The 26,882-nt window shown below is 40.5% G+C and overlaps 1 protein-coding gene across 1 annotated transcript in view; it reads left to right on the top strand.

The window, feature by feature from the left end:
* Positions 1–324: 324 nt before the first annotated feature.
* Positions 325–26,882, top strand: part of gdap2 (ganglioside induced differentiation associated protein 2) — a 37,839-nt gene continuing 11,281 nt past the window's right edge. Inside the window, exons 1-11 of the mRNA XM_075480082.1 lie at positions 325–562; positions 1,814–2,040; positions 8,144–8,283; positions 8,681–8,834; positions 9,314–9,402; positions 11,671–11,747; positions 12,282–12,441; positions 15,393–15,540; positions 16,860–16,936; positions 18,371–18,447; positions 19,828–19,967. Of these exons, the coding sequence (XP_075336197.1) occupies positions 1,859–2,040; positions 8,144–8,283; positions 8,681–8,834; positions 9,314–9,402; positions 11,671–11,747; positions 12,282–12,441; positions 15,393–15,540; positions 16,860–16,936; positions 18,371–18,447; positions 19,828–19,967 (1,244 nt within the window). The 5' untranslated portion in view covers positions 325–562; positions 1,814–1,858. The remainder of the gene's footprint in view (positions 563–1,813; positions 2,041–8,143; positions 8,284–8,680; positions 8,835–9,313; positions 9,403–11,670; positions 11,748–12,281; positions 12,442–15,392; positions 15,541–16,859; positions 16,937–18,370; positions 18,448–19,827; positions 19,968–26,882) is intronic.

Raw genomic sequence — 26,882 nt, forward strand, 5'->3', positions numbered from 1 at the left:
TCGTGCTCCCTTCATGTGTTTGGTACAAACCTATTTTTCATTTACATCTCAGATGGTTTCACTTCGATATTTAGAACATTTCCTTCTGATGTCCATCTGTTGACGTGGCGATCATGTTAGTTGCAACCAATAGTGGCAAAACACTAAGATTAAATGTTATAATTCACAGACAGATCTAGAAGGTGGGTTGACAGGATGTGTGACACAGACACACTAAATATGTTTTAATAGAAAAATGGATTCATTTAAATAAGGGTGAATAAAACGGTAGTTTTCTTTGAGAAGTATTATTTTGAAATCCCAAACCGGATGTACTTCAGTTTACGGAAACTAATTTATTAGTCGCAACGGCAGTCAGCTAGTAGCATGTTTGCTAAGTGTATAAACCCGGGTAATTGGCACTTTTTAACGTATTTTTTCGCATTTGTTGCAGTTAACTTGTTTGCTGGTATGAGGACACGTATTTACGTCGATATCTGCCGAGTGCACAAGTTGTCGTGAGGAGATTTATTCATTATTGATCTTTTTTGGCGTGGACATCACCTCTGTCTGGGTTGGCTAGGTAGGTAACTGCTGATTTTGTTGTTTTTAAAAAACTACAACGGGGCAAAATACAGTCTTCACCAATTATTAAAGACAGTTTTCTTCCTCGGAGTCTGTAAATATGCCTTGAAAGGGAAGGAAGTTCCGTCTTTCAGGGAGGAAATTAGAATTTTTTTTAAGGTAACACGACAGCTTCCTCGGAGCAAAGTTGTCTTTTTTCTCCCAGCACAAACCTGTGTTTTGGTTGATTAATTTTATGATATGCAGCTGTTACGGAATCCTAATGTTCCTGTAAAAACAGTGCTGCGTCTGACATTTAAGCTCAGTCATCATTTTTTATATATTTGGCGGGTTGTTGAAAATCGAAATATCGAAAATTACTGTTTTTTTGCGACAGAGATTGAATGTTTTTAGTCTCGTTTTATGTTTCTGGAATAGCTTCGGATAGTAAACGTACTTAAAAAAGCAGAAAAGCTTTCCACAAATGACTTAATCAAAAGCCAATTTGTTGTTGAGTAATATTGTATAAATTAACTATCCATCCATCCATTTTTAATACCCGCTTAATAATCCAATTCAGGGTGGTTTAGAGGAGTAGTTAATATGAATTAATACGTTACAAAGTGAATGTAGTTCAGGTTCTTGAGCTTTCATCTGCTTATTTAAAGGTTTGTATCTGGAATTTGATACGATGACACTACATTATCTGATCAGAGAGACTGTTTACATGCTAATATTTGATAAAGCATGGAGCTCATCCTTTCTAATCTGATGATATTGTTCTTTTATGAAGGTTTCTTGCTGAGTTTGTGATTTAAAATGAGTTTAATCTGGTTTATATTGCTGCAGTTTGGCTGACAGTGGTGTGAAATACAGTTAAAATGTTTAATGTACCTCCAAGTGACTACCACAGAACCTATTTTTTTTCACAATTTTCTCTCTTTGTAGAGACAAAAAGACCTCTGAACTCGGCTTATTCTCATTTAACCTTGTGTACTTGAAAGTGTTTTCTGTAGTTGCGTGATGTGGAAACTGGATGAATCCCGAGAGGGAAGAAAGCTTCATTGTGTGAAATAAACGATATCTGTGTAAGGATAGATTGGGTTTCATTACAGAGGAAAAAGAAGCTCACTGAACCTTTGGAAACATTGATAAAAGCTTCTCCGCAGCTGTATCCTGGCTACTCTATCACAGTAGAGGTCAACACTTAGATTGATATCAAAACACACTGATGCTGACTTTTTTTTCCCTGATTTGTGTTGTCGTACAGGCCGTTTGGTTGGAGGCCCTGCAGGAGCTTGTAGTGCCAGAGGGGATGGATCCTCTGGGTGCTCGCTCCCAGTTTGTGGATATCCAGACTCTCCCGACGTGGCAGCAGCAGCTCAGAGGGGATGGTGTCAAAACGCCGCTGGACCGGAGCGACGACCCACTCAGCCAGCAGGCCTTCCCCTCTCCCTTCCCCTTTAGACCGGACATCAACAGGAAGATCATCCTCTTGTGAGTCACTAACACATTTCTTCATATTGTTGCTGTTAGCGTGTAAATGTCTCTTGTAAATGAGTTTTAGCTCCATTACCGAGTTTGCTTCCTATCTTTGGATGTGATTTAAAACAGTGCCTTGTGATGTTTTTCCTGTTTGGTTGCATTAGAAACTCTTATTTAAAGATATTTTTTCAAATGTAATTTGCAACTTAAGCAAGCAGCATAATGAAGACCAATGAGTTATGCAACAGAACTACAGATTAGAGTTGTTTATATAGATTAAATGAAATACTAATCAATACAGTGTTGCACACTCAGTTGTATCTTCTTTTTAGTACTCAATGACTGTGTTCGAAACCGCCTACTACATACTTGCAAACGGCATACTCATCGATCAGACAGTATGCAGAGCGTTTACACACAATGCATTTCGCTCGCTCAAGCGAAACTGCTTAAAAATGCCGTTTTGACAGGAAATGACGATCAGCGACGTCAAGTTACGTTGCATCTTGGGTAGTTTGAGTATGAGTAGTAACCTCATGATGAATACTCAACATTTTGGCGAATCTAGTATGCATCCGGGAACTTAAAAAAGTTAAAGTTAGTATGAGTAGTAGGAGAAGTATGCGGTTTCGAACACAGGCAATGTTTGGGCCCCTCGCCCTTCCTCAAGGTGGGTCCTTCACATGGGCGCTCGCTCAAACTCTGTAAATATATAACTTTAGCAACATTTGAAACATTTTCAGGCGAGAAAGTAGTTGTTTAGATCCCCAACGTGTTGAAAATCTGACAAAAATACCGGCTATTTACAATTTTCTTCCCACGAATTCGGCGCTACTAAAGCTAGCCGCATTGAGCAACGCACTTCCAGTTATTTTCACAAAATAAAATACCCGTTGCCTTTTATCATAGGGAAAGCCATTACGATACAATTGGTGCTTTTGTTTTGAAAACAGGAAGTGAACCTACCCTCGTTGTAGCTAGCTTGAAACTGCCGCTTTGACAGGAAATGACGATCGGCGACGTCACGTTGCATCTTGGGCAGTTTGAGTATGAGTAGTAACCTCATGATGAATACTCAACATTTCGGCCAATCTAGTATACATCCGGGAACTTAAAAAAGTTAAAGTTAGTATGAGTAGTAGGAGTAGTAGGAGAAGTATGCGGTTTCGAACACAGCCAATGTTTGGGCCCCTCACCCTTCCTCAAGGTGGGTCCTTCACATGGGTGCTTGGTGTCTTGCAAGAAAGGACAGACTCACATATCATACAAAGAGAGAAGCATTAATTAGAGAGGCAACAAACCTCTGAATAAGCTGTTTATAGGCTGCAGACTCCACAACGATGAGCATTCATTCCTTAATAAATAAAATGCCATGATTGGAGACTTCCCAGGATGTTGCTGTGGGCAAATGATACTTAAAGGGAACCATTTAGCCACAGTGAAAAGCGCACATTTCCATTAGCCCGGGTCCACCACACGCTCAGTGAAGCATGGTGGTGGCAGCATCATGCCGTGGGGATGTTTTTCATTAGCAGAGCCTGCGAAACTGGTCAGAATTCAATGAAAACTGTAACAGACAGTGCTGAGTTCAGACGAACTATTAGGGGAAATCTGTTTTCAGACTGAGATGCAGGTTCACCTTTCAGAATCACAGTGACCCCAAAACGCACCGCTCAAGAAACACACAAGTGATCTATTTGAATGTGTTGTATGGTCAAAATCATATCAACCCACAACACAAAAATCCATTTTAATGCAGCTAAATGGGATAAAAGCTAGAGAGCGTGAATTCCACGGGGCTTTGTGAAGCTAGAACAATGTTTCAGAAACATTGTTATATTGATTCAATATTGTAATATTGAAAACAAGTGCAGCACACAATGTAAATGATTATGTGTCGGTGAGCCTAAACATCTTTTTAGTCTTTTTGAAATATTCGATATGGAATTCTTTCTCCAAAGCAGCTATGGAGGGCAGTTCCTCACACATATTTATATCGATAAAAGTTCCTGAGTTTGTTGAAAAGCTGCTAACTGTGGATGAATTGCAATAATCACGGTCTTTGTGTAAAATTTTGGTTTGTATTAAAATGTAAATGCTGTTTCTGAGCCGTGCGGTGCCATGAATGCCAGGATTGTTCTCAGATCCTCAACAAATCTCTTCTTTTGTGTTTCTTTTCGCTAATGCTTTGCTTCTTATGTTCAAACCAGCCGTCCGTATTGACCTGCAGAAGTCATGCGATCAGTCCTGTTTGGACTTTGATCTTGCATCTCGATTGTGCTCTTTGACCCATTCACTTCTGAGTTCTTGTGTAACCACAAAGTATTTTTGATGGTGCAGAATGAAGCGATTTAGACATTAGATGAGGAGCAAATAAGATCACACCGTTTCCATGTTCTAATCTAATCTAATCTAATATACGAAGCCATGATTAGTTCATTCGTATTTAACTCATCTGTGAATGCCTACATAGTCTCGTCAGGTGCTGAGTGGACTCGTGGTTTGTTGGGAACAGTGAGTTACAGACAGTTCAGAGGGAAAGTCCACACCAAATTTGTCGGTTTTGGAAATGGGTTAAATATAAAAGTGCCTTTTGAGACCTGCACTGCTTTCCATTAATTAGCATGAATGTTTTATCATGGCAGGCCAACTCGGGTTGGATCGGGTAACATGGCATCAACAGGGCATCGGTCTGACCTGCGGCGGTCGCATTAATGGACAGACGCAGCAGCAGTGGGTTATTGTGGTCAGAGGAATCCGACAGATCGTGTTATTGGATAAAAACGCTGTCCAAACTCTCCTACTTCATGGTCCTTCCTGTGATAATTAGCTGCAGCGCAGAGTTATTTTTTCTCGGCGTTTGAGTGAAACGAACACGAGAAAAAACTACTTAAAAACATTCGAAATGCAGCTGCAACTTCTGCGTTCTGCTCTGAGAAGCGGTGCAGCGGCTTCTCGCTTTCCACACAGCAGAGAATGTGTCCTTAGGTTAATTAAATATCCTTTTTTAACTGCAACAACTATGAGTGCAAGAGGAGAGGAATTGAAACTATCACAAGGGTGAAACCGACTGTTGAGTGAAATGAAACGTGTAGAAGGGTGACGTTTTCAGCTGCTTCCATCCACAACCACTTCGTTTTGTTATTCTTCTTGGAAAGCTAATGTGAAACTTTGGTGATATACCTCACTATGTACAGTCCAGTCTCACATTCATGTCAAATACCACATGTACACTGCGGTACACATGTCTAAAGGTGAGAAATGTCCCAAAAACAAACGGCGCGTACACAGAAATGACCGTATTATTCACCTCTCACAGTACATGACTGTGACCATCAGTGTTCAGTTCTAGCATCATATTGAGTCTTCAGCTCTTAGCAGGAGACTTTGACATCTGAATGTTGCTTGTGCCTCTCCACGTGCTCACCCACATCAGTTCAGAGTCCAGAACACCTCTTAAATCCTCTTTGTGGACGAACACATGACCGCGTGTGGCCCGACGGCGGCAGTTTTCTCTGTAGGAGTGTTGTTGCAGCAGCAGCCCCTGACAGGAGGAGGCACATTCCTGCTGCGGTAACATGACCAGGAATCACCAACAACTGCCCCTGAAGCACAGGCACCTTTTCAGCTTGTGACCAGTGAAAAGGGAATAATTCAGGTTTCTTTTTAATCATGTCAGACACAAAACTTGCAAACTTAAATGAACATTAAACACTAATGTATCTGCAGCTCTGTCTTTATCTGCTCAGTCAATGTCTCCATTACTAAACAGACATTTCTGTCCTCACTCTCCGCTCACGTCTCCCGTAATTATTGATAGATGACTATCTTAGTATGACAAAGAACAAGCACGATTAATCCCCTATCAGCACTGCTCACTACCTATCATCACATGGACATGAACAGCCTTTTATTGTTCATCTTAGACCTGTGCTTATTTTGTTGCTCAGACTTTAAAAATCTGTCTGCAGATGCTAAAAAAGGGTTTTAGAAAAAAAAAATTAAAGGAGTTTAAAATGTACTTACCTTTCCAGGTGCATATTATTCTTATAATTATTATTTGATTTTCTTTGATTGTTCTTTGACCAATAAGACGAGTGTAGGAAGTGAAAACTATCCTGAAAGGTCTTTAATTTTTAAGTTGTGTTTATAGAGACTGGTCCCACCACTCTGAGGCTGTGACTTTGTTCTAATTGTCCCACATAAAGGTTCTGTGAGGAGGATCTGAGAGCGTATTGCATATTTAAGTGTGTTTTGACTTGTATGACACACTGAAACTGAGCTGTTGCTTTGTAGAGTTTCTCTTGAATAAGAAGTAAAACAAAAAGAAAAATTAATTAGCTAAACTTGCCGAAATCTGGCGAACATCGGCGCCAACAATGAGTGTTTTTCCTCAGTTGATGAATGATTTAATAACCTTTATCTGAAAGTAACTGTTGTGTTGCAGCCTCCAGTGATTCTAACCTTTTAAATGATTGGATATTTTTTTACGACACTTTGTTTCCTCCAAACCGATCATTTATTTATATTCAGTGTTGTTTTCATCAGTTGTTTTGTGTGTTTTTGCTTCAGGTAGCGATAAGATGGCTTTTTGTGTCTTCTTCCTGTTTGTGTTTTATCCTTATTTGCTGTATTTCCGACCTTTTTCAGTCCCTCCTTCCCTGCGGGGTTGGCAGTGATGCAGCTCGCTGCTGCTACACTTCTGACACACACGTGTTGACCTCCCATTTAAAACATGAGACCGACGCAGTGAATCATCTTGTTGTTCAGTTGGGACTAAATGACAACTTGACATTTTGCTTCAAAGGAATATTCTGATTTGTGCTGTAAAACATGAGACACGACAGAACAGGAAATCCGAGATGTGTTTTCCAGGAAGACTTGTATTCTGACAGCCTGGCTGGCTTTTGATTGCGTTCCGTCTTATGTCAATCTGTGGAGAGTTTGTATAATAGAGCAGAAAACTTCCTCCTTAAAGCTCCTGGTGACTGAACTTCCCTTGTGACTTAATGCTTTCAACACAAGCCGAAGTGCTCTTTCCAAACAAGCCCTGAAGGGGCTGCAGAGCAAAGGAATGTCTTTAATATTCCTGAGGGTCATACGATCACTGTGATGGTGAAGTTGTGCAGAAAAGTGGAGATATGCTGCTGTAAATACGCTGCTGGAACCAAAAAAAGCCAAACAAAATGGCACATCCGCTTACATCCGAGGGTTTATATGTTTATTATAGTATGGAGATTATAGTAGTGGGGATTAAACTTTCACCAAATGTAGACATTTTTAAATCCAGGTTAAAAACATTTATTTTCTCACGTGTCTATGCATGAAATCTGCACGATATCTTTTCATTTATCTGGACTGTTGCTTGTTTTTAAATTCATTTAAATTATTTTATTTGTTTCTCTTATATTCTTTAATGTGTTTTTAATGCTTCTTCCACTCCCTGCTGCAATGCTTTTATTTTATGTAAAGCACTTTGAATTGTTTGTACATGAAATGGGCTATACAAATAAATTCGATTTGATTTATTAAGCCAAAACTATTCATACCCATGTCAGATTCTTTTGTTCATAGCAAATTTTTCCACCAGTGTGTTTGTTTTGGTGACTAAAGAGTGCAAAACTTGTGTTTTATGTTTTCCTAAAATACAGGTGCTCTCATTTAGCCACTATCATGCCGTTCCTAATCATTCTGATATTTACTACCTTTTTTATAACTCTCTGATGAGCTACAGATGGAGAAGAGTAAGTGTGGTAGTTACCTGGTTAGGGACAGAAAAAACTCAGTTTTAAAGGTAAATTCAAGTGATTTCGTGTGTCAGCGGCTGCAGTGAAAGGTGCTGAAAGGGGCTAAGAGTTCGAGTGACATAGAAGGACTCTACTCCCTCAAAGCACACCTGTGTGCTAAAGAAGAAAGTGTTCAGCGATTGGATGGGATTAGTATTTAGTCACAGGGTCATAGCCTTTGTTTTCTGATAATAAACAGAAAATTTCAGACACAGGAAGGTCATCTTTACATCCGGATGTCTAACACGGTGTTCAACAGTCTTTCGTCACTTGTTTATGTTGTTTCCAGTCAGATGAATTGACCTGATTCTTTATTCTCTCTGCAACAGCAACGGTGACGTTGCTCTGCTGAACTGCACGGCCATCGTGAACACCAGCAACGAGTCGCTGAGTGACAAGAACTCGGTGTCTGACAGCGTCCATCATCTGGCCGGGCCCGAGCTGCGGGACGATCTGCTCAAACTCAAAGGTAGAGACCAAAGGATGCGTTACAGAGATGAACTGGGACTTAACGGGAACTTTTTCTGCTTCGGGTGCAAATCTGACAGCAGAGGGCGAAGATGGACACAAAAAAAACCCCAAAGAATGATGCTTCATCCTGTTCTTTGATTTCTTTTTTATAGATAAAAACAGTTTAATGAGAGGACCTCACTTCCACTCTGATATATGCCATCATTTTAGGAAGGCTGTGCAGCTGCCCACAGAAATTTGTAGCTTTTGGAGTAATTGGGAAATGTTCATTCACTGAAAAGATGATGATAAACTGGAGGTTCTTTAAGGCAAATATCACAAGTTTGCCACTTAAAATGGAAGATATCGACATTTTTAGTCTTCTGAATACCATGTGGTCTGTAAAATGTGCGCAGGATGTCGGACGGGAGAGGCGAAGCTGACCGAAGGCTTCAACCTGGCTGCGAGGTACATCATCCACACAGTGGGACCAAAGTACAAAACCAAGTACAGGACGGCGGCGGAGAGCTCGCTGTACAGCTGCTACAGGAACATCATGCAGCTGGCTGTGTAAGAACCAGTTCAAGCAGTCCTTCAGTCCCTCTGACGGCTGCCGGCAGGAATGTAATCAAACACCGTCTGTGCTCTAATCTGGAAAAGCGGCATGTTTGATGAGGGATGTGAATTCCTTTTGTTTGTTTTGTTCTTTTCTGTCCTCTGAGATATGACTTTGTTTGATAAACAATATTTTGATGAAAGCTAATCAGAGCTTTCCAGTTCTTCCCTAAAAGAGTCGGCGGTATTAATCAAAGCCGCAGCTGTTTTGGTATCTTGAAGTATAAAGTCTTTAAAGTTGTTACACCGTAAAAGGCATTCGTGGGTAAAAAATGCACAGCTGATACCCGTCTTCCAGTTTTATATATAAAATGGATATAAAGATGTGTCTGGATTTAAGTGGCACAAGTTTGTGCTTTTGAGTAACATCTAATCAGCGTGTAGTTTGAATGTTGTTCACAGTATCTGAGACATTTTTGTGCTCGTCTCCACAGAGAGCAGTCGATGACATCTGTTGGCCTCTGTGTGGTGAGCACAACCAAGAGAGGTTATCCACTGGAGGACGCTACACACATCGCTTTCAGTAAGACAGAGACTCCATCACAAGCAGCTTTTTATGAGCGACCGACAGGCTCACACAGCTTACAGCCTTGTCACTTTATTTTTTCACACAAACAGTCTCAAACAGTTGTTCTTGTTGGGTCTAAAATTAGGAGCGAGCGCAAACGAAATCGGGAGGTTTGTAAAAGGGGAACATAGCGGTCAGTCGAGGCGTCAGAACAGAAAACTCAAAGCAACATGCATGAAAATAGAACATTTCCAACAAAAAAAGAGCAGAAACAGGAGTTGGTGTTTGTAAGTGAACTTAGGGGTCAGGAATGTTCTTGCTTTTTAATCTCTTCTACATGGTGGGTGAAATTATTCCCAGACTTACCTGTGTACGGCTCCTGTCACCGGAGGACTCCCAGCCCTGAACGGATGTTTCCAAAATGGCATATTTGTCACTGTTTCTGTGGCAGACGCAACCTAAAGATTCGGATAATTGCAGACCTCCTTTACTAGCTTGTCTTCAAATCTTCCTGCCATTTTTACCGCTGCCGCACCCGTGACCCGACATCCGGTCAGATTTGGCCCCCACACTGCCCCTGCCGGTCATTTCTGAGGACGTGCACAAACAAACGCAGGATGGGCGAGGCAGCCGGGAAGAATTAAAGCAGAAGGAAACACGGTTACGGTGGGCTGAAGAGAAGCACGGACGATTGGATGAAAGAGATATTCAGTGATGACTCATCCATCTGCATCGGACCTAAAGATGAATGTGTGAAGACAACACACATTTCTACACTGATTATTAATACTGGGCTGATGTCAGGCAAAGCAGTGTTTCCCAACCTTTTTTGGCCTGAGTACCCCCTCACACATACAACACGTGCGATGATTCTCCAAAAGTAGAGCAACACAGTGGTTATTACATGAAAATCATTTTATTTAATATCCTTAACTTGAACATAAAATTCTCAGGCTTTCTCTCTCTCTTTTTTTAACCTCAGTTGAATTCAACATAAGAATAAAAAACATTTTCTTGAAATATAAATAATTAACCAAAATAGTATAAATACTAAATCAAAATAATCTTCTTTTGTTATCTAACTTAAACAAGTAACATTTCTCTTTTTTTTTTTTTTTAAGAATACATGAACATAACTCAGTTCTCTCTCTTTTTAAGAATACATTAACAGGCCTAACTCATGTAACATTCATCACAAAACTGGAGTCTCCTTCATAAACAGTCCTTCATAAAAGTGTGACACCTCAATAAATAAATAAATAAATAAAAAATAAAAAAAGCTCCCCGTGCGCTACCCCCGGTTGGGAAACACTGAGGTAAAGGACCAGGAGAGATGGCTGTCCTTACCTCAGTACATGCACAGATGGACACTTTTTTTTGAAGGTTTGATGATGCTGAGGTCGTTTCTCAGGGTGATAATGCATGTAGCCATAGACCAAAGAGAGTTCAAACTTTTCTTCAGGAATGACTGTTAACTGCTGTACAAGAAAGTTATATTTCTAAAGAATATTAGTTTGTATTCATGAAGCCTCAAAGATCCTATCAGAGGATTGTTGTGCATCTTCTTTATTCTTTTACAATGAAAGAACATCCTCCAGGATTGGTCATTTGTTGCTCGGGGTCGTACTCCTGCAACAAGTTTGCAGCACTTGTCCGTGTGATGTTGGGCTCCTTGAACACTGATGATCTCTCGTCATATCGGACTTGCTGCTTTTTTTTTTTTTTAAGCATTCATCCAAAGTCTGCTTCTGCCATTACAGCCTCCAACCTTACAAACCTTTCAATGGCAGGAGCTACTTGTGTGAGATGAGATGATGATGGCGTTTGTCTCGGGCTGCTTCTGTCCCTCAGACTTGTCGTCCACGTGAGCCTTATATGGATGTAGAATTTACTGCAGGTCTGCTACACCAGACTGCATTTGTTAGTGTAACAAATATTTCCTCAAAGATGCATACGTGTTAAATATTTATGCCAGTCTCCAAAGTGTTTATACAGGTACTGGTGACAAAATGTGTCAGTATCACCGCAGTATAACATACATTATGATTACTATGAAAACCTTTGTTTGATTTAACATCCTGGAAGACTTTGTGTTCTCCGGAGTCCGATCTACAGATTACAAAAGCTGTTTTCTACTTTTAGTCTTTTTCTTTTGTTAAATCACAGAAAAAGAAGGTATTCTGGTGCATTTTTGGCTTGTTTTGCATTGCATGATTTATAATTTTATTTGCTAATCCGTGTCGTGTCTTCATATGTGAGGTAACGGCGGTGATGTTTTTACAGGGACGGTGCGCAGGTTCCTGGAGAATCATAGAAACAGCGTTGAGACGGTGGTGTTTGCAGTGTCAGACACAGAAGAGGTTTGTTTAATTCTGCACAGATAACAATGATGTGGAAGAGAATTGATCATTACTCAGTGAGTATTTGAGCTGTAGCTTACCGACGTCCTCTGAACGAGCTTCTGTATTCTTCAGCCATGTTGATGTCTGATAGCTGCTGCTCAAAATCTAAAGAAACTATGTTTAACTCTCATATTCCTGTTTGATTTTACCAGCATTAAAAGGATGTCGCAATGTTCAAAGCGAACACACGTCAGCCAAACACTGTATTTATTTCAAGGCATTCGTTTGTGCACGTAAAAAGTGACAGAAATAGCAGTTCAGTGATTTCAAAAGAAATCTGGAAGAAGTTATAAATACTCTGGATTATCTGATTTAGCAGTTTTACTAAAGCAAGTCATTTGATGAAAGCCTTCTGACTCTTTTGACGTCTTGTTTAAGGCTATTTTTGAAGTCAAGAAGCCTTATTCCACATGTGCCTGCAGTTTAGCCTGCCTGTGTACTCGGTATATACATACAGTATACTGATGTGCGCATGTGTGTGTATTCTTTCAGCCTGTGTACAAAAAGCTGCTTCCTCTGTACTACCCTCGCTCTGAGGGAGAGGAGAAGGCCTGCCTGCCTCTCATCCCAGCTGACGTTGGCAACTCTGAGGGTGAACCCGTTGTCCCAGAGAGACAGATCCGCATCACTGAGAAACCAGGCGTCCTGGAAGGTACTCGATTCTTTTTAGTTTGCCTGTATTAGAAATGAACGTCACTTTCTCGCCCGCGATTTATTTATAGGAGACGACGTGATGCTTTTTCAGGTGGTTAATGGTGTTCAAGATCAAATGAGTTCTTTGGCTTTAAAAGTCAGAAAAATAAGCGTTCGCATGCACAATTTGAAGTTGGGTTCATCTCCATTTCTGTCGACATCTCTCAATGTCTCCAGGTTATTTTTGGCATTCTAAAAACCTTTATTAAGGCAGAATTACCTGAACATTTCAATAAAGACATAAGACCAGCTGTCAATAGGTCAGAATGGTCTCTTTCTCTGTGGGTAGAGTTTTAGTCGGGCAGTTATTTAGTCAAATATGTGGCTTACTACCCGCCAGTCAGCCAACCGTTTGACTGACCATAAAGGCACGTTTATAACCACACATGCAGGTGACTGTTTCCCATTCGCTGTCGCCTATAAGCTGCCGACCACAACATCAGATGTAGCACAACGATGAAGGTCTGGGCAAGAATGAAATATTCACGAGGACAATGTTTCAGCTCCGGTGGTCAGTGAGGATGCTAATTTATCTGGGTCAGTGGAGCTGACACCTGACTGTGTGAATCTTGTAAACCACACGATTACCTTCACACTCACCTACTCATGCGTATCATTCGTTGCTTCGTGGCCTCCTGGAAGACTTCAGGTTTTCCAGGAGTCTGATCTACATCTTACAAAGAGTTTCTGCTTTAATCCAGGATTTTTTACATTAGATAGTTGTGGTTTTAATCCACTGCAGGACAAAGAATGACTTTAATGGGTTTATATTCCCTAATAATGAGTCATGCAGCATGTTTAAGTAGAGACGACACAGATGTCTGCTTCGGTGTTTTCTGTGGTATTTATTTGTTATATTGAGTCATTTGAAGAATATTTCATCTACATTCATTAAAAGCTTGGAATGGTACAGAAGAGAAGGATATTGTTATTCTTATGCTTAAACTCTTAATTGTACTGTTTGAGTTGTCTTGCACTCGGCATCATCTGCTGCTCATTTAAGAGCATGAGGGATTTGTTGGGTTCGTTGTTCATTCGGCTGTTTGGGGAAAGTAGTGTGAAAGTTTTTGTGGTCTGTTTCAGCAGACTCGGAGGAGGAATAAGCGCTGCTCGGTTATTTTGGGCAGTAATTTTAGTTTGATCATTTAACCATATTAGACTATAACTTATAAAAACATGCATTTATTATATGGATTATTCCTAAACCTGACCTCTTGAAACTTAAGTGTTTTTGGGGTTTTTTAGGGGTTGATGTGGTTGAAAGAAGCCTGGCAGAGGGTGAGTTTTAGCTTTTTAGATGAGTGAAAGCCCACTGCAGCATGAAAGAAATGCAGCATGATCGTTTAATCCTTTCTTTTTTTTTATCTTCCATTTAGTTTTGATTCATTTTACTCATGCCAGTTCACTTACAAAGAAAATAAACGAGTTATGTTCTAGGCCAGCTGAATGCAGTCCACTTCACTCCAGATATTTTCCACTTCAATTCAAATGAATTCGGTGAGCATCAGCGAAGCGCTGTAATGTTCATAAAAGGTTTAAACGAAAGCAGCAGATCACACTGACCCTGAACTTTGGTTGAATTTGGTCTTGTTTTCATTATTGATGAAAGCCAAAACTCTATGTGAAAGTAATATTGGTTATTTACACCAACACTGGTGGAGTATGACTGGACGTTAAATGGTATATAGACATGGAGTCAGGTGATTAAATTAAACACTGAAGCCCAGATTTACCATTACTTTGCACCTGTTGCAAACCCTGTTTTGGCTTTAAATAGTTAAACTTGTGTCTGGAACCACACCCAGAGCTCAGGATCTCATGTAATGGTTGAAACATATGATAGGATGGTAAGAGAAATCCACCTCAGCGGTCCACTGCAACACCCTCATTACCGGTGGTGGTGTGGCCTGTCCATCAATGCTCTGTTTTACCAGGGTAAACAGAATAACTGCACCATTTACACCCGACCACCTCCTCCTCCTCCTCTGAGGCTGTAAATATTACACTTTATATATTCACAGAAGTGTGAACACGATACTTAATTTACACAGAAGGAGATCAAGGCTGACAGATAATGAATTAACAACCTGTAAAATGTTTAAAGGAGTACTTAAACCAGGGCTGTTTAACGCTTTGGCCACTTTTACGCTCATAAACGGATTTAATGGTCAATATGTTGGCGCCACGTTCAGACAGATCTGTCTCGTGAGGTTCCCGAAACTCAAGAAATTCCAGATATAGCACATCAAAGCCTTTCTTGGAGCTTTTTCTTCCATCTAGACTTGAAACCTTGAAGTTTATTATGTAGTTATTAAGTATCTGAGAAAAGCCCAGAAGAACATTAATGGAGCATCTCAAACTCTCTTTCAGGCCTTAAACACTCCATGTAAACTGTACTTTGTATGAACCCAGTTCACCTCAGTTTGCACTGTAAATGCCAGGCTTTGGTGAACTGAACTGTGAAAATAACACCAGGCTGTGTGTCAGGGAGTGTTTACGGTTTCTATGTGGAGCCTGTTTCCTCCACTGACCTAAAGTGTGATGCCTGTTGGCTTGATGCTTCAGAGTGTTGATTCAAAGCAAGCAGGCTGCTTTCAAATGAAAGCCAATAACAACACGCTGAGGTGTATATACACACTGACAGAAACATGTGGCCACTCGCGTGTTGATGAAACGTGTGCGGTGCACATGTTCACAGAGAAACAAACACAAAAACAGAACTAAAGCCGAGCCTGGATACTGCTGATTGAGTTTATCGGCCTTTACTCCTACTGCTGTGTCTGAGCAGGTTGCAAAGCTGTAGAGTATTTGTTGTAAAACATCTTAACTTTACAGGAACTCCTGAACCCATACAGGCTAATCAAGTAAATGGAGCGTGCGTCATTCTGCGCCGTCTATTTGTTCCTTTAGATGATTGTGAAGAGAGCCTGGAACTGGATCTGGGTCAGGTGGGGAATCACGCCTTCGCCCGGATGGAGGGCGACGTGGACAAACAGCGGAAGTTGATCTTACAGGGCCAGATGTCAGAGGCAGCCATACAGAAACAACACCAGAGGAAGTAAGAGTCCAACCAAACCTTAGAATAACTGCCGCCTTCTGTAAAATGTGTAATGTATCAGACATTTCTACCTTTACTCAAACCACTTGGCTTTAAGGACGCCGTCATCAACGGCACCCAGAACTTAAACGACTTTTCCACGCGCTAAAAGATTTCTTCTGTCCTCGGCTACATTTCCATTGAGGTCCCGGGTTCAGGGTATTTAGGGTAGGATACCCTTTTGTATTACCCAGTGTCAAATCGATTTGACCTCGCCTCTGCAGAAGTTCAGTCCACAGAGTCTCCACTGACCATAGCTGCACCTGAAACTTCATTTTTCTGAGTAGGTGTGCAGCTCTGGAACCTCAGTGATGCGCTGATGGTCCCATGTGTGAGACTGCTGTGGAGCAGGTGGCTGCATCAATGCCTGAACTAAAGTAAATAAACTGTCTGCAAAATTGCAAATTTCTGACTTTATGTTGTGGAAACGGAGTATGAGCCCTGCATATGATATATGCATTGGTATAGATTAGATCACCCCCCCCCTCAAAAAATGGTCCCACATCAGCCAGTTAACAACATCAAACTTTTACCTTTAGCTGCCATTACATCAACAATAGGTTGCTTTCACGTGACGTCACATTGCTGCATCGCGAGAGCGGGAAATTCAGATGGAGGGCAGGAAGTGATGATCTGCATTCTGAAAAAAATGCCTGTTTTGTGTGGTTTATGGTTGCTCTAATCGTTCTAACCGATAAAAGGAAAACGTTTTTTTTTAAGAGTACCGAAACAGGAGTATAAAATTAAAACTATATATATACACAGGCTAGATTTCTATATTTTTATTTCTATATTTCTATTTTATTTAAGAATTTTTTTTTTCCTGTTATAATGTTGTTGTTGCATGCTTATCATATCTTTATCTTATCTTTTATTATTATATATTTGGACATCCAGTGCGGGCAACAAAGCAAAGAATTTCATTGTACAGGGAAACACGTTTCTAACGGCACATATGACAATAAACCTTTGAATCTTGAATCTTAGAAGGCCTCAAAAAGCATTGCAGATGTGCGTCCAGAGTTTTATTTACAACTGACCAAATGATCTACTGTGTGCTGAGCTGTGTGTTCTTTCAAGCCACAGCAGAGATTATTTAGAGCTCTCGCACATCAATCATTAACTCACAAATAAAGCTTTACCAGATGCAACAAAATCTCAACAGAGGCAATATAATTTTCAAATGTTTGTCCATTCTGTGGCTGTGGCATATGTTCAGCTGCGTAACCACATAATGGAGCTTTAAAGTCTAACTATGTTTTGGTGTTTTAAACCTGCAGCTACGGTCGCTGGCTGTGTCGAGCGAGAGCAGAAGATCTGTCAGACATCGCTGCGTTGAAAGCCTTATATCAGACTGGTGAGTGTTTGTGTGTGATAGACAGGAGGAGAGACAACTTCTACATTATGACCTTGTAAGGCTGCTTGTGTGGGCGGTGAGTGACCTTTCATCTGGTTAAAAGTCTCTGTTTCACATCACTGAAACCAGTGCTGGTGGAGTACAGTCATCTGTTTTCCCAGCACCTCATTCACATGATTTTAAAAAAGCAGAATGATTAAGATCATGAATAACCTTCAGATCCTTTAATGGATCTTTACGAATATAAAAAAGTGAGTTAATTACAAAGTATTTCCTGGCCTCCTGGATGTTCGCCAGTCCCAGAAGTCGCCTATATTTCACCCTCAATGGTCTAAATTTTACTGCATCTTTGCATTGTTTCTCATCTGTAAAGTGCAATTGGTTGTCTTTACCAGCAGGGGGCGGTGTCACCATTGTGATCTAATTCTGCTGATAAAGATTGTGGATGAAGGAGACTTACATGTAATTTTGAAGTGTTTTTTTTTTTTTTTTTTTTTTTAATTATGGCCAGATGCCTGAATTGATGTCAAATGGGGGCATCCAGACTTTTTCCGGTTATATTGAATATAAAATGTAAACACAGTTAAAATAAGTTGCTTATGGGGAAAAAGGCTCTCTAAAAAGCTTCCTCCTCAAGTTGTTGTTGTAAATGAAACCCACATAGCAGGGCATCAGGTTCGTTAAGAGAAAAGGATTTCCTTTTGTTATACGTGCAAAAGATTTAGAGATTTGTTTGTTTCTCGTAATCTGGATCATTTTTAAAACTCTTTCCAAAGAAGGTTTGTCACCAGTTTTAAAGACAGATTAAGATCTCGAAGGAGGAGCAGCTCAACATGGAGGCTGGGCTTCAAACTTTAAAGCTTCTCTGAAAACAAAGCCTCAGTGCGACTTCAACGAGATAATAACGAGCTTTAAGAGTGAAAATCTGACCTACGGTGAACAGAGACTCTTCTTCTCTGTCTTATCCTGCGTCTTTTTGTTTGTTCCTTTTGTTATTTTTATGTGTTTATTTCTCTATTAATCACTTAATAAATTAGAAATAAACAAATTTAGCTGTATTACAACTTCGCTTCCATTGGTGGTTTATTTTCATTATTTTATTGTTCTTCTGATTGTATTTACAATACTTAATTCAGATCATATTCATATTATTTGGTTTATACAGTCGGAACAAACTCTGTCTGTCTATCAGAAACTGTCCAAATCTTCCAGAGAAATGTTAAAAGCTGCATCAGAGATTTGCAGCTTGAACTCCATCAACAATATATCCAGTGAAGACCAGGTGGCATTAAAAGCTTAACCATCCGAGTAAAACCTGTGAATGTTTGGAGGCCTCAGTCACCAAATTACCCAGCTCTGAGCTCACTAAGTGAGTAACTTTGTGTTTCCATGAGGACAAACTGATTGAGTTTTTAACCTTTAATGTGTGCCCAGGTGTGGATATGTGTGGCAGGACAGTGATGGTCATTGTTGGACGAAACATGCCAGTGACGCTCATTGATCTGGAAAAGGTAACGAAAAAGAAAAACAATATTTCTAAACAATGATCTACAATGTCTGTTGTGATTTGTATATTTTCAGCATCTGCGTTTGGTTGCTTGTTCTTTTGTCGATTGTGTGCAAACGTGCACAGAAACTGAATACAAATGCTCCCTGTTTCAGTGCCTGTCGCACAAATACTGTGGACCTATTTAACTTCCTGCTGTGTCATCATCTAACAAAAGATTAGGGCTGGGCGAGTTAACTCGTTATTATCGTGTTAATTATTTAATGCCGACACATATTTCATCGCGCAGGTTTTTGTTTTTTTTCTTATTATTTTTTGGGGCTTTTGTGCCTTTTAATGGATAGGAAAGTTCAGAGAGACAGGAAGCAGGGGTCAGAGAGAGGGGGAACGACACGCAGCACAGGGCCGTCTGATGCTGGACTCGAACCGGGGCCAGCTGCAGCGAGGACTATAGCCTCTACATGGGGCGCCTGCTCAACCCACTACGCCACAAACCACCCCTGTTTTATTATTTATTTTATTATTGTAAAAGTCTGTTGCTCACAGGCTTTTATTTTGTAAAAGTCTGTTGCTGTCTGCTGTGGAACCAGAAAAGAAAGTAATTGGCGGATCCACCAAACATGGAGAAGGGTACGGAACTTTTATTCGGCCATTTTCATTTTAAAGTTCTTCCAGACGGCGGAGTCGACAGAACCAAAGTCATCTGTAAACACTGCCAAGTTGAATTGTCTTCTCAGCGTAGTAGTTCCAGTCTAAAATATCACTTAAAGGCAAAACACACAACTGATAGCAGCAAGTCATTCAAGGAAACAGACAGTGGAGCGAGGCTTCTACATAAAAACTACAGAAAGATGCTGATGTTAAAAGTGTGTTTGCACAACAAATGTTATGGCACTTTCATTCATATGGCAGCACATTTAAAATAAAACTAAATGCTAAAGGCTATACACTACTTTTGAATTCATTTTTTGGATTTTGCATACAAATGTGATTAATCGTGATTAATCAGGGAAATCGTGTGATTAATTAAATTAAACATTTTAAACGTTGCCCAGCCCTACAAAAAATACAAACTAAAATGTTGATTTAAAAGCAAGACCTTTAATTCTACAGTCATCTTCTGGTTTACATCCGTCTCTCCTTGTCTTCAAGAAAGTTTCATTTAACCGTCTGATCCTTTCAGATGTTGTTGTGAAACTGTTCACCGTGTTCAGTTAGTCTTTGGGTCCCATATTTGCCTCATTAGAAACGGTCCCCTCAGGAGAATGGAAAGGACTGACAGACCAGCCTCCAGCCTCAGCTGTCACCAAACATGAATAATCCAGAAACACTCAGGTCTGTAGAAGAGTATTCACACTCACTTTGTTTGTGTTTCTGTGTTCAGGCGCTGTTGTACTTCATCCACGTGATGGATCCCATCACCGTGAAGGAGTATGTGATGGTTTACTTCCACACACTGACCGGAGAGCACAACCATCTGGACTCAGACTTCCTCAAAAACCTCTATGACATCGTCGACACGAAGTCAGTCTGACATTTTACTGTCCTCATTAACACTGAGACAACAGCTGCCACGTGAATGCATATATGTGGTATCTGTGCACTCTATTTACAGCCCAAATTCCTGAAAAGTTGGGACACAAAATGTAAACAAGTCTCATAAACCAACATTTTATTTCTAATAGACAAGATGTTAAATGTTGAAAGTGAGACGTTTTACTAAAACTCTTTCATTCAGGTCAGCGAAAGGCTGTAAATGTAGGAGGAAACAGCTGGAAGAACATAATTAGGTTAACTGGCAGCACATCAGTAACACGATTGGATATAAAAAGAGCACCTTAGAGAGGCAGAGTCTCTCAGAAATAAAGATAGGCAGAGGTTTGGTAATCTTAAAAAAACTGAAGCTGAAAATAATACATATTTCAGAATCATGTTCCTCTGTGTAAAATTATAAAGACTTTTAAAATTCTATCATCTACAGTACGTGATTACATGAAAAGATTCAGAGAATCTGGAGACATATTTTTGTTCAAGAAACCTGTCGTCTTCAGGCAGCGCTGCATTAAAAACAGACCTGATTCTGTCCTGGAAATAACTGCACAGGCTCAGAAACACTTCTAAAAAGCTCATTTAAAATTAACCGAGACAAAGGGGGGAACTGTTCCGTGGTCAGATGAATAAAAACATAAAATTAGTTTTCGTAAAATCATGGACGCTGCATCCTCCGGAATAAAGAGGAGAGGGACATCCAGCTTGTTATCAACACTAAGTAATCTGTTCCAAAGCCTGCATCTCTGATGGTATGGGGGGTGCATCAGTGCCAATGGAACTGGAAACCTGCACATCTGGAAAGGCGTCCTCAATGCTGGAAGTTATAAATAGGTTGTAGAGCAACATCTGCTCCCATCCAGACGTCTTTTTCATGGAAGCCCTGGAATATTTCTTCAGGAACGGGTTAAACATACTGCATCAAAACATTTGGCCCATTTTTAAAGCTCAAAGTACGATAAAGACCATCCAGGACTCCTAAATCAGCCATTCATCAAAGGTCCAGCAGCTGGTCCCAGATGTTTTCAGACTGTAAGAGGGGATGCTACACCGTGGGAAACTCGAGATCAGACAGTATTTTTTATTAAACAATATAATGTCTCACTTTCAATATTTGATGCGTCCCAACTTTTTTTTGGATATGGAACTGAAATTTTAAAGCAAATCCAAGCCCAATCAATTTAGGCGTTAGATCCCATTTTGTATCACGAGTGAGAACAACCAACTCATCCAGATCTGTATGTTGATCTGAGGTTGGCAGCAGAACGGACAAAAATCAGCTTGCCAAGCACGTCTTTGGTTTTTGGTAGCCAGAACTAACTGACAATCATACTTTTCTTTGAAGTTATTTCACAAAAGTCTCTGCAGGCACTCTTGTTTTGTCTTAACTCGGCCCTCCTGTGACCAGAAATCTTGCCCATACCTCTGCTTGTTTTGTGGAAATCTGGCAGCCATTTTTGGAACTGGAAACTTGAACATGGAGTGACTTCTCTGGGACTTTCTGACCCTTAATGAAACGGCTCAAAGTTTGAAGAGTTAATCGCTCTGAATGGATTCTGTTAAACTGTTCGTAGAAACTGGGAAAACTCAAAACATGGCAAGTCGCTGTCTGTGAAAATAAGTCGTAGACCTTTGTTATGCAGCGCAATGCCAGTTTTTGTTTTTTTTTATTATTTTTTTTTATTTAAAGACAAATGCTGCCAAAGCTTTTTGGAATGTTTTGCTAATTTCTTAAAAAGGATCTCCCATTTTCATAGATGTTTCACAGTCTGCAGCTGATTCTATCGGTTGTGCTTGTGAACTGAAATCTCTGGTCATGGTTCACAAACTGAATCTACCAGCAAGACGAGATTCTATCAAGACCCACAGATAAGGTGGATACAAGAAGATTTGATCAAATCCTGGTGCATGTAAACTAAGTAAATAGTGCTTCTTTTGTACGTTATAAGAGGACTTTTGGATGGTTTTCTTTGTTTCACGCAGCAGAAAAAGCTGCCACATTGTGGTTGAAACAATCACAAACCTTAACCCGAGTGCTCAGTGCTCCACATGCACAGCTAGAGCTTGACTGGGTCATTTAAGCGGACCGCCGTCTTTGTTCCAGTATACATGGACGGGATTGAGTTTTTGACTATTAAATATGTCCAACGCCATGTTGCTGTGGACTGTGTCTTTGAAAACATTCAGGACATTCTGCTGCTTCTAACTCTCTTTTAGGGGGATCATTTAGCATGTAAGTGCAGCTGAACGAAATGCACAGATGTTGTTTTAAAGTTAGTTGAATGGTGATTGCTGTGGCTACAACATGACACATCGTGTTAATGGGCTGATTTTCAATGAACTGGAATTTGCCTGTTCGACATGTGTTTTTCACTTCGAAAAAAACATTTTTTTGAGCTTCATCATTGCGGAGAATCATTTGCTGATAGAATAAAGCGAACTGAATCCATTGTAGGATGACATTCCAGAGTGCCGAAACTTTGAAAGGGTCTTTGAGCTTCCTGGTAGATGATAATTTGTCAATGAAATGTCAGGTTTGCTTCATGAAAGCCAGTCCAGATGCAGTCCAGTAGTCACTTGGACCTAAAACAATGACTCTGAGGAGCATGTCATTTATTGAGCGACGGCTGCGGGGACGCTGGAGGATGTTTGTCATCACGCACACAGCATTAAGTTATTAGATGCTCAGATGTTGTGTTAGTACCACCCTAACACAGCAACGCTCTGTTTGTAATCTGCCGTGAGGTTCACCACTGATGACTTTTTTTGATCCAGTTTAAAAGGAGCCACATCCTCCAAATAAAAGCTGGAATTGTTTACAGCTCCGTGCAACAATCCGAGCCGATCCACATCTGTGCATGATGAAAAGTCATACCTGTGGTGCTCTTCTACCTTTACAAACTCCCTCACGGATGTATTTAAATACTCTGTTCTGCCACTTCTATTTTTTTTTTTTTTTTTTACATTTCTTTTTGATGCTTTTCATCATCTAAAGTTTTTTTTTTTTTGTTCTAAATATGTCGGGCTAGCTTTTATTGGCAAATAAAAGAGGGTTATTACTCAAGCATTTCTTTGTAAATATCCATTAGAGTTTACAGTTCTTCCAGATTTAGATTTGACCGACTATATGGTGCATTTTTCAGGAAACAGTTTAGGGATAATCACATGTTTTTGGGATCTTTTCAGTTTGATCTAACTGAGAATTAGGTGGTCCACATGACGTTGGCAGATGCCTGGAGTCAAGTCACAGAGGTTATTTCACTTTTAGGGTAATATGCAGCATCAGCACTTAGAAAGTATTTTGTATTCATCTCTCGCCTTCTGTTCTAACTGGAAGCTACTCAAGTAAAAACATAGAAACTCCAGGGCTGAATAACCTCATTCAACTTCTCTAGTTCTTATCTCTTTCTGGTTTCTAGTAACCACAGCCGACGAAGCTTCCTGTGTCGGTGGGAAACTCCGCTCAGTCATTCTGCACCTCTCAGCATGCCACTCTCTCTGACTCTTCATTCAGTCCGGTTCTCCTCGGCTGTCTGCTGCCGTCTGTCGTGAAAATGTTCCTCATGGTGTCTCTTTGTGTTACATGATAAGTTCACAGTGAGGCCATCAAACCCGGTCTGCTGGTTTTAGAGACAAAGTGGAGACTTGGAACGGTTAAGAGGAAGAGTTAAACACCCAGTTTCTGCTGTCACCACTGAAGCAGAATGAAAACGCCTTCGTAAAGCTTCTCCCTTTCCTCGGAACTGGGAAAGCCCATTCAGTCTTTATCAATAACCGTGACCGTGTTGGTACACTTTGCTGATTCATGACAGTACTGAGGGCGGGATGCTGATTCCATCAGGGTTCCCGCGGGGTCTTAAAAAGTCTTAAAAGCATTGAATTTATGAATTTGGAAATGATATCTTAAAAAGACTTGAAAAAGTCTTGAATTTTGATATCTGGGTCTTAAAATTTGTGCAGTAACTTCTCCGTATCACATTCTCCTCAAACGTTTCATTTGTCAACTAGGCTACTATTATTTTGAAAAGCCTAAATAACGTAGCCTAAATGAAGAGTGGCGGAACCAATCATTGAGCACGCTGCCGCTCCGCCCCGGGTCTGATCACATTGCTACAGCACTGACTCAGACCACAGCAACAAGCCAAGCAGAAGCGTGAAAAATCAAGGCAAATCTCAGCAGAAAACAAGAAAGTGTAACTTGCGCCGTTATGTTGTTTTTTAACATTTGTTTGCGTTTCCTTGCTTCCCATTTCTTGCTGGGATTATGGGGAAATGTAAATGTAATGAAGCGTGGCGCGAGAAATAATCATTTTGTCACTGGTTAAAACCAGTGGACAATAATGTATACGAGGCTTTTTGCACAGTGTGCAAAAAGAGGATTCAGCTTGGCACCATGGGCTTGAAGGCTTTAGAGTCTCACGCCAAGTCCTCCAAGCAAATGAATAATATCGAAGCGAAGGATCAAACTCCTTCCATCGCCGGGGTGTTTCAACCGGCCAACGCTTGCCAGTTAGCTATTAATGTATCTGAGCTAGCAGATAACGTTAACCAGCCCCTCAAGTTACGACCGTCACCGCAACTAGAGTAGATCTGCGAACAGCTTTTGGGTCCACACCAACCATGAAAGCAGAGGTGTTGTGGACTCCTAACACAATTACCAAACACCATTCATATAATGGAAACGAGGGTATTTCAGAGTTGTTTAAATGCATGTTCCCCGATTCCGACATCGCTGCCACAATTACTTGTGGTCCCGACAAAACGGCGTACATAGCCAAGTTTGGTTTAGCTGTGTATATTAAAGAGGAGCTGGTGTCCAAGGTAAACAAATCACCGTTCGTTCTTATGTTCGATGAGAGCCTCAACGAAATGACAAATTTTTTAGTTGATTTTCATTATTTATAGTTCTCTCTACTCCCCATATTCCCAGCATGGAATAAGTAGCTAGCTAACATAACCAATGTTAAAAAACAACTTAGCTGTGTCAGTTAAACTTTTTTGTGGTCTGATGAAATTTTCTTTGATTTTTCACACCTCTGTTTGGCTCTGTGTCTGTGCTGTGGTGTTGTAGCGTTTACTACTACTATGCTGCAATGTTTCATCAATGCTTTACACAGTCCACACTTTCATTTGTTTGAGAAATAAATGAACAAATTAAAAAAAAAAAAAAGTTTTTCTTTGCCGGTAGGTCTGTGAAATAGGTTTTTTTTTTTTTTTTTTTATAAATGGTCTTAAAAAGGTCTTAAAAAGACTTAAATTTGACTTGAAGAAACCTGTAGGAACCCTGTCCATGTAAATGTCATGGTTATTTAAAGTCCCACAAACACTCCACCAACCGCCCTCAAGTTGTGTTTTTTTATTTATTTTTTACATTTACATTGCACTTTGGCTCAGTCGAGGTATAAATACAACAACATACCTGTAGTTTATCTTGGACTGAAGTTTGGCTGCTTCTGGAACCCTAACCCTCTTTCTAAATTTAAAGAGTTGCACCTTTTTCAAACGGAGCTGTGAGTAACTGAGTCTATTCATGCCCCTGCTCTCGTTTCGAGTTGGATGACTAATTTGAAGCAGTTTCATCCTTCAAGCAGTTATGACTTCTCTTCTTATAAAGGAGGGGGAATTGGCCACGTTGACCTCCACAGGCAAAGAAAGCCTGGCCCGACATATCGAGCGCAATCAACCCATCCAGCTGTTGATTGGCTGCAGATGCAGTTTAGCTCAACATGATCTAACCAGCAGACTGAAGCCAAACGTGAACACAAGACATTTCCCAACCTGTCTGGCAAAATGTGGAAATGTTGAGGTTGATGGTGGGGTAGTTCTCCTGCTTATCCTTTCAGGTTTTCAGCCGGAACATCAAGTTCTTCAGTCTGTTGGCCAAAGGTTTTGTATTTTAAGAACGGATTCAGTCTGCTGTGCCTCTGAAATGTGCTGATTAATTTCAGGAGCAGTTTGTAACGGCAGTGTGGGCGGTTTCAGGGTGTGTTTGTCCTGGTGTTTCAGAGCCCTGTGGCCTCACGGTCACATTGGTAAGAGGAACTCTTTAGCATCTTTGGGAGAAAGGAAACAAAAAAGAGGGAAGCTTTGGTTTCCTCACACCAGCCGAACAGCCTCACACTGGTTTGGTGACCTCAGCACTGCATCTCTGGTTTTTGCCAATGATGTGGTTTTAATACTCCATTGGAGCATGGCGTCCTGAGGAAGAGCGAAGTGGGTTGGCTCTAGTTACCGTTGACAACACACCAGAAAGCTACGGATTGTTTTTTTTTGGTATTTCATCTGTTCAGCAGTTTCTGGCCCAACAAAAGGTATTCTTAATAATGTCATTACAGCATAAGTCTGGATTTACTGGAAAAACTAAATGTTGATGACTCATCGTGCACTCACGGACGTATCCTAATTTCATGTTCAATGAAGCACTTTAATGAAATTTATATTATCCCATCATTACAGAAACATTAACAGAGCCGATGTGGAATGGTTGACCGTGCCTTTGCAGGTCCGTGATGCTGGCTAGTTGCCACTTTTGGACTGAACATGGCTCTCTGAAGGTGGATGGGGACTGGACTCCTCTCCGTAGAATGATGAGTCCGAGCCGGTGTCTTTTTTATGTTGCATACAGACTGGATAAAGCCTGGCTTTTACTCTTAGACTGTACATGGCATCTACATGGCTCCTGCCTGTGCACACTGCATGCGTGTGAGGGCTGTGATGGTTTAGCGTGTCCATGTGGTGAAAGTTTCCCTGCTGACGGACGGCCTGCAGCTCATTTTTAGGCCAGTTGTGTTTTTTGGGACAGCGAAGCTGTGCCTTTGGAAGCACGGCTACAATGACTTCACACACAGTTTCAGATGATTAATCTTTTTCACTTCATCCACAGTTTTTACT

Source organism: Odontesthes bonariensis, chromosome 12 (assembly GCF_027942865.1).
Source record: "Odontesthes bonariensis isolate fOdoBon6 chromosome 12, fOdoBon6.hap1, whole genome shotgun sequence".
In the NCBI taxonomy this organism is placed as follows: domain Eukaryota; kingdom Metazoa; phylum Chordata; class Actinopteri; order Atheriniformes; family Atherinopsidae; genus Odontesthes; species Odontesthes bonariensis.